This window comes from Cygnus olor, chromosome 2 (genome assembly GCF_009769625.2).
Source record: "Cygnus olor isolate bCygOlo1 chromosome 2, bCygOlo1.pri.v2, whole genome shotgun sequence".
Classification (NCBI taxonomy): Eukaryota; Metazoa; Chordata; class Aves; order Anseriformes; family Anatidae; genus Cygnus; species Cygnus olor.
In genome coordinates this window covers 64,001,601-64,016,838 of record NC_049170.1, presented here as the reverse complement: position 1 = coordinate 64,016,838, position 15,238 = coordinate 64,001,601, and the positions used below count along the sequence as shown (strand labels likewise).

General features: G+C 41.2%; 1 protein-coding gene across 3 annotated transcripts in view; it reads left to right on the top strand.

Annotated features, from left to right (window-relative positions):
• AOAH (acyloxyacyl hydrolase) overlaps positions 1-15,238 on the top strand; it is a 77,974-nt gene that overhangs the window by 38,822 nt on the left and 23,914 nt on the right. For all 3 annotated transcript variants that reach the window (XM_040545676.1, XM_040545674.1, XM_040545675.1), the window contains exons 13-14: positions 7,337-7,428; positions 9,789-9,871. In XM_040545676.1, coding sequence (XP_040401610.1) covers positions 7,337-7,428; positions 9,789-9,871 — 175 coding nt within the window. The remainder of the gene's footprint in view (positions 1-7,336; positions 7,429-9,788; positions 9,872-15,238) is intronic.

The following is a 15,238-nucleotide window of genomic DNA, read 5'->3' as shown; positions in this document are numbered from 1 at the left end:
GCTGTTTTCCCTCATCTTTGGCATATATGAAATAAGATGGGGAACTCAAACATGCAGGCTCTGAGGCTTGTTGTACAAATATGTCTGCAGAGGTGTGGGGGTCACACAGGCGTTTGCAATAGACTTGTCCTAAAGGAAATGGTTTCTGTAACAACTGTAGAGTATCACCAGCACAGTGATGTCTATCTTTGGGCAGTATTCCAGCATTTCTCATTTCAACAAAATGCGCCTGGCTGTGAATTACGCTGAGATTCGCCTGTTGCAGGTCACTGATGTGAATGATATAACAGGAGAAAAGATCATTCAAGCAAAGAGTAATTGGAAGGGGGAGAGAGAAATTCACAGGCACGCTCCTGTCCTTTGTTGCTGTTTGCTCCCATGAGCCCCACTACCCGGAGCTGGTGTGGCTCCCTGGCCAGGGAGGACTGTGTTGTCTTTCCCTGCATGAGGGCCCTGTTGCACAGATGTGCAGATTGCCTCTGCACGTTATCCCTGGGGAACACCTGCTACTCCTCAATTGGCCTCTGTGGAAAAGGGATCTGGAAAATTTCGTGAAAACAATCCTTATTCCAAAATTTCAGCAAGTGACAGTGCTTTTGGAGGTCTGAGAGTTTCATGCATTCTCCCTCTTTTGCTCCCAGAGCTGAGCTGATTTAAATATTGCCAATTAGCAGTTGTTTTTCTTTGTTAAACGTTTATGAGCAATGATTAGATGAATGACACTGATGACAGAGCTGATGATGAACATAATAAATTAGCACTAATGGTAATTGATATTATCTTGTCTAATAAAGACGGTAATAACACTGGTGATGATGATTCTGGCAGTAACACTGGTGGCAGAGCCACGTAGGCAACAATAATTTCAGACTATGTCAGCATTTTATTATCACATATGAGGGTTTAGAAGGCATTTCTCTTCCTTGAAACTTGCTGTTCTTCGCTTGCTGGTCCACTAGTTGTAAGGACCGAGAGCTGGTCATGGCATGCAGAGCCAGAAGCTTCGAGGTCTGGAGCTGGAGAGCAGATCATGAAGTGGGTTTTGGTGCCCCTTGTTACAGTCTGATGGGCATCAAGCAACTTGTGTGGCTCTTTCTGTGCAAAATCCAAAAACTATTTTCTCTCAGTGCTAAACTTCAGCCGGCTGGCATGCTGGGAAGAGCAAGGGCTGTCTGGAAAGGGAGAAGTGTTTTTTTTCACCACAGGAAGGGTGCCTCAAGTAATGCCAAGGGAGGTTTAGATTAGATGTCAGAAAGAATTTCTTCACAGAAATGGTGGTCAGGCATTGGAAGGGGCTTCCCAGGGAGGTGGTGGAGTCCCCAGCCCTGGAGGTATTTAAGGGTGTGTGAATGTTGCGCTTAGGGACATGGTTTAGTGGTAGATTTGCACTGTTACATGATGGTTGGACTCGATGATCTTATGGGTCTTTTCCAACCAAAATGATTCCATGGTTCCATGATTCTAAGTTAGAGCTAAAGCCCTGCACTAGGGGAATGGGCAAGGAGAGAGACATTTCCCTCTAGCTTTTCTTCATCACTCCATTCACCCACAGTATAGGAAATAAATGGAGTTAAGACATCGCTGGAACTGGAGAAGCTAAGTACAGCTGTTTGCAAACTTTCCTACTGACCTGGCAAATATACAACAGTTAAATATTAATGCAGAGATACAGAGAGTTCAGTGCTGTAAATGAACAAGTGTTTGAACTCTAAGAACACTAAAATATTTAACTTGCAGCTCACCCTAACTAAGAAAGTTGTCACCTGTGCACAAAATTGTTAACAAAGAAATTTCTAAGCTAATTCAGACTTTGTTGCTGCCTCCTTCTCTTGCATGCCCTCTGCTTCTCACTCTTTGTGTGAGTGGAATAGCAATAGCAGCAGTTTACCCTGCTCTGGGGTCTTGTAGGTGCAATATTTCTCTCTCGATCTGTAGTGTTAAATCCTGTTGGCAAATGTCCTTCATGTGCAGGTTTAATTAATGAATTAAAAAGGAAAACAGTTATTTTTGAGCATTTGAAAAATTATTCCAGATATTTCTTCAAAGCAAGGGAAGAATGAAAATGGGGACTACTGTTGCATGCAAACACTTTGCAGAGAGATGTCTGCATGAGAAGTGTCCCTTGCTTCCTGTCATCCTTTTTCCCTCCCCTCTCTCTCATTGTCTCCCTCTTTCAAATGCAAAAATGAAAGGGTTAAAGCAGCAGGTCATGGTTTTCCATCCCTGTAAAAGCCAAGAGCTAGCAGGGTGATCTGAGGCTAGTCAAAGTGCACCTTTCATGGTCAATAGGCACCCATCCTTTCTCAGTACTAAGTCTTCCTTGAGGAGAATTTCTGAGCACATCTAGGGCTGGTTTTGTGACCAGAGAGAGCATGGAGTGTCTACATCCTAACTGCAGAGAAACCATCCTTAATTTGGGACCACAGCAATGATCTGATGCTCAGGTTCTATGAGGATAACGCATTAGCCTCATCTACCTGCTGTTCACCGGTGCTATCAAGCTCAAGATACTTCACTTTGGTTCTGCCAAAATTTCTTTGTAAGACACACTGAAAAAATAGTTGATCAAATGGTTTCCTCTACAGTCAATACCAGAGTCAGTTCAAAGCTTTAATTTCCATTTCAATGGCGTCTCAGCCCTCTGCATGGAATACCGAATAAGGCTTTCCCCCCCAAGAATTTTACCATGTTCCAGGGAAAGCTTTGTGTGCCTCTTAATTCAAATTTATGAAATGCAATATTTTATTGCATTACTGATTTTCTCTATTTTTACATGTTTTATGTTTTATATATTTCATATTTATCCTTACACTTGTTCATGTATACAAGTGCTTACATATACAACTGTAAAGTAAAATTTGTGCTTTAACAATACTGCAGGCCCTCTTGTTAATCAGCACCACATCAGCAGCAGCTGTTAATTCCTGCTTTAGAGCTAATTAGGTGGGGAAATAATTTTATGAGAGAGGTGCTGAGAATTCAGTTAAGAGGCTCTGCAAAATGGGTGCTTCTCCTGATTACGCTACCATGCAAAGGAGCAGCAAAGTTGAACAAGGGAAGAATGAGAATATGAAAGAGAAATTTCCTCACTGAAGTGGGCTCAGGATGTCATTTGGGTAACTGGCTGATCAGCAGGGGAGTGACCAGATGGGCACCTAATTTGGTGCTGAACAGTTTTGGAATTCAGATCCCTGCTCTGTATTCTCATAGACCACTGCTGGGAAGCTGTCGTATGGAAAGCTGTTCTATACTGGGCTTTGGATTTCTCTGTCTAGCTGGGAACCAGTCACAAAGTTACCATCTCCCTTAGAGTACTTTCTTCCCCCCAAAAGCATATGGAGACACTACTTGGTGTGGAGAGTATTCATTACAAGGTGGACACATCTTTGAAAGCTATACTCAGATAGACGTGTTATTTCTCCAGATCTGAAAGTTAAAGCCAACAACAACAAAAAACTACCCTATGTAGCATTAGGGGAAGTCACAGGTACCTCAGTTGCAAAGTTTTTGACCAACATGGTGCTGTCAAGTCCCAAAATCTACCATATGGGTATCTGGCTGAGGTGCAGCAACACTGAGAAAATAACGTTAGGACCATCACTGAGGATACCTGCCCGCATGTTCCTGTGGAAGCAGCAGAGCACATGGCTCCGTCCTCAACCTCCAATCACGCCATTAAATCCCCAAACGCTCATTGCACAATTATAGGGAGGGAGTTATTCAGATGTAAGAAGGGGCTGAGTCACCCTTATTTTAGCTTCCTTCTTGTCAGCTGGTCTTGGGTTTACCAGCCCTTTTTCCTGTAGAAAAGTTCAGCAAGAATTGAGCTGAATGCTCATTCCTTTGACATGAAAATTCTGACACTAAAAATAAAGTGTAATGCAGTAGACATGCTTTTTATGAGGTTTAACAAAGCAGAAGATATACTGTTAGTTTTGTCTGTGGATGGTTTTTGTGGAAAGCTAATGTTAAAAACACTAGTGTGTCTAGCAATGGATATTGCACTCCTGCTGCTCTGTCCATCTGCTTACAATTGACTTCCAAATAGCTACTAAATGCAGCATTTTTCTGTTGTTTGTCTGGGATAGGAGCTTACATTTAAATCTCATTTTAGAGATCATTTTATCTGGAGATAAAAGCAATACATTTATAAATGTGCTAGAGATACCCTTTCTAGGAAGATGCATTTAAACACTCTTGGATCTCTATTTCATGCTAAATAAAATAAATCCTACATCTATCTGTAATCCACTATATCCACAAAATATCTACTTGCCCACAAACTCAAAAGGTTTCCAGGTTTCATTTAAATAACAAGTTCATACTATATATTCCTATGAAAAATAAAAAATTCCACCACCATTTCTTTAAAAGTGAGTTCAGGATATCCTGATCACTTATCTCTCTGACTTCTTTTCCCTCCCTCCCCCCACTACAAATAACAGCAATTTGATCTGTGAAAATCTTTTTAAAAGCATTTGTTAGCTTTTTTCTAAATCCAGTAATTTGCAGGCAAGTTTCTCCCAGCTAGCACTGTGATGACTAAGATGCTGTATTTTGGAGGAAATAAGGTAATAATTTTACTAATTTCACATTTATATCCCTTGCAACTTCACAGAGAGAGTATAAATGCAGTACACGATTTATAAAAAGATAAGATGCTCTCTCCTCACAAGCTCTAAGGTCTGCTTATTTTTATACTTAGAATAAGAATATTATCTGAGGTACTTAATGCTGCAAAGAGAATTTGAACATCATTAAAAACACTATAAAAACAAACACCTAATTCTCCTTCAAATTAAGGGTTACTTCATCACATTCACAATTTCTGCAACTGCCATTTCTAAAGGCTCATATGAGCGTTACATTTCCAGGGTCCTTTTTTGGCCGTATTTTGAAAATCTCTTGGCATGGCAATGCTGAGCAGTCTTCCATTTAAGCTAACTTTGTCCAGCACAGCTTGGTGCATGCCTTTAGCATCAGCCATGGCTTTGGCTGCCTGGTGCAAGAGAAACAGGAGGGTTCTGGGAGATGTATCTCAAGCTGGGACACATCTAGAAGGTGAGAAGGTTCCTTCGAAGTGAGACCCATCTGCAGCATTTGAGACTAAAATACAGCCTTTGAAGCTAGGTTGGAAAAACTTTCTAATCATTCTTTGCTAAAATATGACACGTAGGCTGAAGCATGTTTTCTCAGCCAGAATAGTCTAGAGAATGGTATTTAAACAAGGCTGTGCTCAGAAGTTTTGAGCTAAAAGTCAGCATAGATCCACCTCTAGTGTGGGTCACATTTGCATCTGAGATTAAGCAAAATGCAGTCTGTTAGACCGTGCTTTCCAAATTACAACCCTGTGAGTTCAAGGTCTAGCATTCTTGTGAAATTTCCATTAAATACTCATCTTCACCTTTCGGTTCTGAAATATCTTGAAAAGTCTGGCTTTAAGTGCTTTGCTGGAGCAGTGTCAATGCCAAATGCATATACAGTTTTTAAATGCAGCTATAATTCTGGGCTCAAACATTTCTTTTCAAAGCCATTTGCAACTCAATTAGATTCTGGCTAATTCATATTTAAGCGAAGTTTGCAGGGAAAAAAAAAAAACAGTTAAAAATTATTATGGGCCTTGTCCAAGGAAAACATTATTGTGGAGTGCTAATGGAAATAATGAGAGGCTTGGTCATAGAAGGGTTTGATTAAAAAAAATATATAATCTGTTTTGGGCTCTCTGTATACACATACATGCTGTGACTGGTAAGAGACCATCTCTACAGCTTGCTCTATGTTAAGTCACTTATTTCAATGTTTCAGTTGCCTTTAAATAATCCAAATACTCCAAATGGCCAAGCCATGCTGTACCCCTCCATTTCTGCTTAGCCCTTCGATTAAGGGCCTGTTTGTACACAAAGCTATCACATTAGAAGAAGGCAGGTTTGGAAGTTCCCTCCAGTCTTGAATATATGTATTTGTGTGTATGTGTATATATGTGTGTGTGTGTGCATATACAGATACAGCCAAGGACACACGCGCATATATATGAGAGAGAACCAACTGAAAGCTATTAAGCCAGACCCATTTTCACCCTGGTAACTAATGCAGATCTACCGTAAGTAGGTCAAATACGCTGTTACGTGCTTTACACTGGCATCTGCTTGCATTAGGCTTCTCAGAGCTCGGCTTCAGGATTTCATCCCCCCTCGTTCCCTCCCTCCCCCCTTCTTTTCTCTCCTCCCCTTTCCCACCATCTCCCCCCAGCCTCTTACATACAAAGCCTGTAGCCATATACTCAGGCTAAACTCCTGTTCACATAAATGATAATTTTGTGAGAACGAGGACTTTTTGGGGACACCAGGATTTAGCTCTCAGTTACCTCTGACCTTCTCGGAGGAAAAATTACCATCTGCTTGCTGTTGATAGCAGTGCGGGTTTAAGGAAACCCTACAATTGATTTAAAAGAAAATGAAGCTAATAAATTACACCAATTAAATCAGCCTGTAATTTCTCTTATTTTATGTTTTGACCTTCTTTTGGTTATTACCTTTTTCATCAACAGTTTTTCAGTTTGAGTACACTGGATTTATGCATTTGTCTTTGTAAGCATAGTCCAGACTAGGAGAAGCTGGAAATTTACTCCATGTTCTTGTCCTTGTGCAGCAACACAATTTCTTGAGGCCATTTTTCTTGTCTTTCACCAGTTTTGGCACTTTCACAAATCAAAGTGGAGATGAACTGGGCACAGTGTTTCGAATGTGCAGCAGAGCTTGCATCTGCATTGAGGCTTTTGCAGAGGCGGTCACTTAAAATAAATACAAAAAAAAAAAAAAGCATTAGGGAGTAATACCAGCAAAAGCAGGAAAAGAGGACATTTGCAGTAAGGACCAGTTAGAGGTTTTTAAAAGCTGGATGCTCGTGGTTTATGACGTTAGAGAGAGCAAGGGAGTTTGGACTGAATTCAGCATCATCCCTGCCTTCCCCTCCATCTGCAATAGAGGCTGGGGACACCGCGCTGCCTACTCTTCCTGTGCCCAGGTGGACCCACCTTTGGGCATGGCAGTGCTGCAGCAAAGAGTTGCCGCCTTGGCAGTGTGCACCTGCAGCATGTGCTACACCTCAGGAGGAGTTTTGGACCCCTCCAAAATCAAAGGGTGCCAGTAGATGCGATTCAGCCATCTCTGTGTGCCACTGGTTCTGCTCCTCCTTCATCCACCTCTTGGTATGCCTGTCATGCAAGACTTAACTTCTTAAGTACATGCGTAAATAATTACCGCTATACCTATTGTTACAATTGTTGGTTTGGGGCTGTGAATATGAAACCAGGCTGATTTAAAAATTTCTCTTTCAGAAATCATTTGCTAACCTCCCCATGGCTTTTACTGACGAGCTTGACTGGCCCCAGTTCTCAGAGATCACTGGGTTCCTGAACTCCACCATTGGGTAAGCTAATGGATGGGGAGGGTGAGCTGTAACGAGTTTGAAGGCCCTCAAAACATTGTGAGACAAATAGTACTTGGAAGAAAAGACAAAAAACACTAGTCAGCTTGATTTCTGAAATCAAGGTAATCTAGCAATATTTTAAAAATCTTAAGGACATTACTCTGTCCTTAGAAGGAAGAAAAAAAGAAAAGAAAAAAAAAAGTAGTAAAAAAAATTATCTCAAACTTCTGGGGCAGGGAGAAATAAGCATGACTGAAACTAACAAAATCAGCATTTTCCTTTTTTTTTTTCCTCCCCTTTTCATCCTGTTTCCTTTTTGTTGTTGAAACAGTAGAATAAATGATAACCTGAGGTTATTTTGATGGTGTTCCTTTTGGGGGGAAAGGTGATCTTTCTTCCCCATTCTTTTGTTTTGTTTTTTTCACATTGAGAGGGAAGTTGCAAAAGAATAAGGGAAAAGCATGTGACTTGATTTACCTTGTTGAATTGCTTCATGTGGATGGGGAAGACTGCTGGGATAGATGGAGAGAAAAAAAAGTCTAAGTCTCAGCCAGAAGGTAAGGAAAATAAAGTGCAAACATAAAGAAAACACCTTGAAATGTCGGCATTTTGAACTGTGAAGTAAAAGAAAAAAAAAAAAGTATTTTTCAGTCATCTTTTTGGCTAGCATTAAGAGACCATTGCCTCCTGCCAGAACTAAAGGGTACAATACCTCAAAAGTGCCTGGTATGGCCTGGGTTCTAGGTATTTTTTATATGATGTGTCTAAGACAGGTCATGAATACAGTGAAATGCCAAACCAAGCATGAGGCAAGTCTACAGAGGCCCTTTACCAACAGAACTAAAAACTTGGCACAGTATACTGTCTTCCAGGAAAGATATCTGCTGCACCATACAGTTGTTCCTTCTGCTTGCTCTTTTCTGCCTGTGCACAAACCAGACTCCCAGCCTCAGTTACATTCACAGGGTGTGTGTTTTAATGTTGTATACTACTTGACAAGCCAAACAGAGAAGACCTGTGCAGCCTCCTCATTCAGAGATAGCAACAAAACCGGCCTTTATAGATCGATTACAATATCCAGCTGCTCTATACACGGTAATTAACTGGGTTGCAAAGAATCTGAATTTGGCAAGTGACGGGAGCTTAGTACCGACCTTGGCATTGCCAGCAATAGGCCTTGGGCCAGTGTTGAGTTTTTGATCTCTTTTTTAATCTCTTCCATGCTTGGAAGAAAATAAAGGAGGACTGCTTGGGAGGTTTTTTTTGTTTGGTTTTTTTTTTCATTTTCAAGAGAAGCAGCTCAAAATCTCACAGCACAACAATGAAGTCTAGAGGAGACCAGTAGGCAATGTGCAGTGGGAGAGGACAACTTGCAGAAGGCTCCCATTTACACTGAGCCTGCAGAAACAGAGATGCAAACTGATGCAGGCTGTGCCCATCCTTTCCACCCCCTAATCAATGAAGAGGGATGCCACGGATTAGCTAAGGAGTGTATGACCAAGAAGTTTGGTTTGCTTCTCCTCATCCCCCTGCCTGCTATGCTGAAAGCCAAAGACCTCCCACATTCCTTGCATAGCCTATCGCTTGCTTACTAGTTAGTGTTATCATATGTTTCTATGTAGGTAGTTACTTTTTATTGCTGGTTTCAAAACTTATCATTGTCTTATGTTCCTCTGCATTTGTCGAAGTTGGCTGTTCTTGAGCCATGGTATTTCAGTTATCTGATTTCTTCGTGCCTAAGTTCAAACACAAGATCAACAGCTCCGATAGCCATGGCCAGGTACTCATGGCTCAGAGCATGGCCTTCTCATCAGCTTCCCTGTGGGCTGTTATCCTTTTCATTGCATTTTAATTTTTCTCGACAGTGCAAAGTAATGGAGAAAAGTAATCAAAATCAAATTTAACCTGTCTTCTGATCAATCCACCCGAGATTTATGGCACTGGGAAATGAATGCCCTGACAATATTTCTTCTCCTTTATTTCTTCTTCTACAACAGCCAATTGAAAAGTCAATTAGTGAGCAATCAACAGGATTGTTTTGGTAAATGATGTATAAGAAAAAGGTTCTTAAACACCTTGCCTGAAAGATTAGGGTGAAAGCATCCAGGATGAACAATCCAAACAAAACTCTCCAACCATTTATTGCTTCTCAGAGAATGTTGGAGCATCCATTCTAGGCCATGCTATTGAAAATGAAATAATTTTATGACCTCAAAAAAAAGAGAAATTGTAAAATGGAAGTATATGCACAACTGGTGCACAGTGTTGTTCAGAGACAAGAACAAACTTTTTAAATATTGGACTTGTTTTCATCCACATCATAAAAGTTTAGTGGCTTGCATTTTCTCGATTTATTTCAGAGGCTGGACAGACTCTCTATATCTACGTTTACGCAGGAGAAATCACTGTAATCACAGAGACTTACAGAACATTTCCCAAAACGGTAAGTTAACTTATTTCACTTTTTTTTTTTTTTAATCTTATAAGTCTGATATTTGATGTGGCTTTAATGAACATCTTCCAGAAACAAAGAGAAAATCCTTCCAAATTGCATGCATGTCTTCTGGAAAAAATAGTGACCAGCACTTATTTAACTCAGCATCCTTCCTTGGTTGCTTTTATCTGTGCTTTTACTAAGGACTTCCACTGAAACAAAGATCAGTGTACCCCACTGTAACTCTCATTATTTTTTTCCCCAGTGACCAAAAGGGGGAATGTGAGGGGTGTTGCTGGTAGTGACAGAGCTAAGAGGCCTGACCCCATCTCCTCTGGAGGCTATGGCATGGTGCCTGCTTGCTTGCACACCCCTTCTCTACACCCCTGTTGGGGATGCTGGGGGTCCTATGCTGCACCCCACAGTAACACAGGGAGGCTCACAGGACTGCCACACCAGCAGGCAGAGCAGGCACAAAACTGTCCCCAGCCTCACAGCAAGGGTGTCTGTGATGTCCTGCAAGGCCTTTGTCCAAAAACCAACATCCGTCTGCAAAACTGGAGCAGTCAGTGGTGCAGGCGGCCTTGTGTGCACTTAGACCAGATTTTAAAGAAGTAATCAAGGACACAAAGGTAAATTAGGACAAAACTTAGCACTGTTTTGTCAATAATTAATTTTGTGAGGCTGGCTTAACATCTTCCTATAAAATAACATCCTGTGTTAGCAAGGTTATATGCAGCAGGCCTAGAAATAAGGAAACTACCCTACTACTACTTTCCTTATTTCTACCCAGAAATAAGGAAAGGGTCTTCTTATACGGTACCTCACAGGAAATGTTCATATAAGTGAAGAAGAGGAAGATTAATACAAGAAATAAAAGGTGGGTAAAGAGACAGCTAAACAGAGAAAAGCACTGGGTTTGAGAAAGGAGACATGCTCCTGAGCCCAACAGCAATAGAGATGTCTGAAGGAATGTTAAAATACTTTGGCAATTCAGCAAAACAAAGATTAAAAGGGATTACAGTCCTGGTTTTGAATCCTTCAAGGCATAAACACCAGAAAGAGAGAAGAATGGTTTAAACCATGGTTTAAATGGACACTTCTGGTACAAGAGCATGGGATTTCATTAATCATACCTCTATTTGTAGTGGGAACATTAATAAAGGTTACTACCTAAGAGTGAAAACCTAGAATAGCCCTCAAAACAGAGGAGTGGGGGTAAAAAGAAGCCCAGAGCTGTTTCAAGACAGAGTTTGATTAAATCTGCCAAAGTGGTTGCATGAAGGGATGAGAGTAATCTCCCTTTGAAATTAAGGTTTATGATGTTAACTATTGTGTGTCGGATTAAGTGATGTCCCCAACAATGGGTTTAAAAGATACTTGATCATTCTGTGATTACCACATTGTGTTTGCATTGTATTTAATTTTCATTCTTCAGAAAACTGGCTGCAAAACTTAGGGAAAATTTATTCTCCTTGGGCAGATAGCTTGGTTTTCTGGGGTATGTTTCCTCACCAATGATGAGTCATGTTGGCCACAAGTGAGGAGCACTGCTGCACTAGTTTCTAGTGTTATATAGAAATGTGTTAAATGCTGGGGATTAGGTTTTCTGCCAGATTTAGGATCAGAAAGGGTCTGCCCCGACCCCCAGCTCCATGAGCCAGAGGTCTCACAGGGTTGAAGATGTTGTCCAAGTAGGTAGTATGGTGCAAGGATCCCTTGCAGGCTCAGGTGGGCTTTTCCATCAGAGAGTTCCCGTCAGGTGCCAGCACCTATGCCACTGGCAATGCCTCCATAAATCTTCCTCCTTCCTGAGGCACATGTATTTCTGAAGCTTTCAGTCTTTTTGCACAAATATATGGCAATGTCTTTGGTATTGTGGCTGGCTATGGATACTTCTCACCTCGTCTGTCAGATGCATGGCACTGGGGTTGGTGGCTTCCATGACCACAGTCCCTCAGGTATCCCTTCCGGTGAGGGAATAACAAAAGGCCAAAAAAGATGAGGTCAACAGTTCTTATCATCTATAGCCAGTTAACCTCAGTGCCTGATACCCTATCACCCTGTTCTGTTCTCTTTAACTTAATAGGAGATGTGCTTTCCCTTCTTCCTTCTTCCCAATTCCCCCCTACACTTAAACCAAAAAAAAAAAGGGCGGGGGGGGAGAGGGGTCTTACTGTGTGCATCATTCCTTTTTACACGCCTCTCTCACGCTTACACTGCAGACACCTGCAGGATATAAAAGGAGGTGAGTCTGTGTCAGGGCAAAAGAATCCAAAGAAAATTACAAGTGATAGAAAAAATCCCAGAGTATCTTCCCTCAGTATCTTATCTTAATCATCACATTGACACAGTACTGTAAAGGTTCAATTTTCTTGCTTTGTTTGGCATAATAGTTTCCCAGAATGGGAGGATTTAAATGGGCACTGTCAGCGTCAGTGAAGCTAAAAGCTGACCACCACCCTGACATAGTCGCAGCTGGGAGAGCTTGATTTTCCTCCAAAAATACTGCTTCCCCAGAGAGATGCAATGAAAGGGAGAGGTGCTGGAGCTGGGGGTCAGCTGGGGGTCTGCGGATGCACAGCAAGCAGCTCACACTCCTAATCAACATTCTCCATCAACATTTTAATTTATTTGTTCATTGTTTTCAGCATGGTTTTATTGTCTTGCCTCCTGGCATCTTCACACAGGCTTGCAGACCATGTGTTATTTCTGGTTTTTGACTGACTGAGAGAGATCCTAAGGTGTGAGGGACGGGTATGAATGCTCAGGTGTGGGGTTTGAAAGTTCTTCTGAATGTCCTCCATCACCTGTTGAAAACCCCTTGCTTCTATCAAGAAGCATCCTGACAGTAAAATCAGTTGCTAGAATATTAAAAAATAAAAATAATAATAATAAAACATATTAAGTAAATATGGAGAAAGTGAATACCCTATAAATTTCTAAATAATTACAGAACAATTTTGTAATTATCATCTATGTTTTTCTTGAGATACATGGGTACCATATGTTATATCAGAATGTGGGTATATTGTATATTTCTTTGCCACTCATAGGCTGATCTGTCTCTTTGGGATTCTTGTCCTTGACCAGAAAAATTAAGCATTGTTAATACATGTCATAGCTCACTGAGCAATCAAGCACCAGATAGCTCATTGTTGCTTCAAAACCAGTTAAGAAATAATATAAATATATATATATGTATGATATATTATATATAATTTCAGCAGTTTTGGAAATTCTAGTCAGCCCAGAGTTCATCTGGGGAAAACTGGAGACTTTTTTCTTTGCATCTTTGCATTTCCAATTGCTTTCACAGCAGAAAGAATCTAAAGATTAGCAAGCAAGAAGCCCTTCTCAGCCACGCAGCACTTTTGGTGCTATCTGGACCCAGCCACTTCTGTGCAGGTCAGCACTGCTCCTTGTCAGCAGCTCTGCACACCTCAGAAATATTTCAAGGCTCATGAAATTTGGGTTTATTCACAAGTGGAAGTATAACCATCCCTGACTCCTCACCAAAACTAATAAATGCCACTGGTCCGAAAAAATTTGAAAAGCGACAGAGAGGGGGGCAGTAGAGGTCCAGGAGTTGGTGGGAGACATTCAACAGTGCAAGGGTAGCTGAATTTTAAATACTTACTCTGCCTGGTCTCTTCTTTCTCTCTTGAATGTGTTTATCAGAAATTACATCCTGGATCATAAGCACTTCCTTGATGACTCAATTTACCCATTAAAACACTTCTCTAAGAAAGCCCTTCATTTTCTTTATCTTTCGACTTGATTTATAGCTGTGCCAATGCTTTCCACTGAGATGCTCATAACTACCTACGCTTGTGGAGGTAATACCTACCCGAGAAGAGCCTCTTACCTTTTGTAAATGCGTCTTTAATTTCCAGAGATCCTGAATAATTTATTTGCGCTAGCACTGCAGCCTCAGTCCAGGGAGTGATGCAGCAGAATGGCTTAACAAAGGGACACTGAATTTGATCTGAAAAAGGGATATTAAACAGAAAAAAAATCAGCTAGCAGTGGTTCTGTTCTAAGCCATATTTTCTAAGGACTGTGTGGGGCTCTTATTCAGCTGAAAAGAGCTTCTCAACAGGAGGACTGGATTTTGTATGGAGTAGCAGCCCTCAAGAGAGAGGCAACAGAGAGATACGTTCATTTTTAGCTTGGAAGAACTGGATTATTTAAAACATAAACGATTCATTGATATATGCAGTTGGCATCGCTGTCAGCGATAGTAACAAAGGCACCACTATTAAAATGCAAAGTGTATTATTGTTACCTCAGGGGGTTATCTCTTAGATCTTTTTCCGACACCAATCCGGCAGAGATTTAATGATGTTCTGCCCACAACGTTCCACATAAGAGCTGCGGGGGGACAGGATTTTCTCCTCAAAGCAAGCTTCAAGGCACAATGCAGAAAAGAGGAGAAGAGAGACCAGAGTGGAGCTGAACAGAGAACAGGGGTGTAATACAAGAAGAGGAGTGAGAAAAGAGGATAGAGAATGAAGATATTGCAAAATAGAAACAAGTACAGAGCATAAGGCCTGCACCTGAAGTTTGTGTTTCTGTATGCTGCTGTGGGGTGAGCTGCTTGCAGTCATGGTCTTGGTCTAATCTTAAACAAAGCATAATTTCTTTTCTGGCTGCTTCTTTGCTGTCACTCTTGCACTGCAGGTGATGGAGTTTGATTTGCATGCTGTGGATAGCTGGGATGTGTATGCACAGCCTTCAAAGTCCCACTAGTAAATTTTACGCATAAACGCTTTCCTGATTAAGAAATGCTTTTCTGATTCAAGACATAAATGAAACACGATCGATATTCACAGATGCTTAGGTTTAGCTAGTTCTTTTCCTGGAGGAGGAGAGATTTGCATCCAATCATTTGGGTGAATTGCTATTTAAATGCAGATAATCCAGAGGGCTGCAGCTAGCCAAATACTATTTTTCGTAAGTCTGCCACTGGTGGCAAGAGCAATACAGACACCCCAATGTTGGTGTATACTGCCATTTAAGATGCTTTGCAATATCTTTCCCACCTCCAGCTGTCTCTCCAGAAGTGCACAATCTCTAAGGCATCCTGTGTTGTATCTGCCATCCCTGCTGCAGGTGTCCTGGATACTCTGAGATGTCAAAAATGGCACTTGGTGCCTATGTTTAGGGCTTGAATCACTCCCAATGTGACATAGCTGTGAGACACTCTCTTAGAGGAGTGAGAACAGTTCCATTTGCAATTTATAGGGAAAGTTAAAAGTAGATTGGCTGTTGACAAGTCAGGTTGGCTGGTTTACAAGAGACTACTATGTTCAACAGATGGGAAGAAGCTGCTAGATCTGGATTAAAAACCAGATCCAAACAACCCAGCACTTG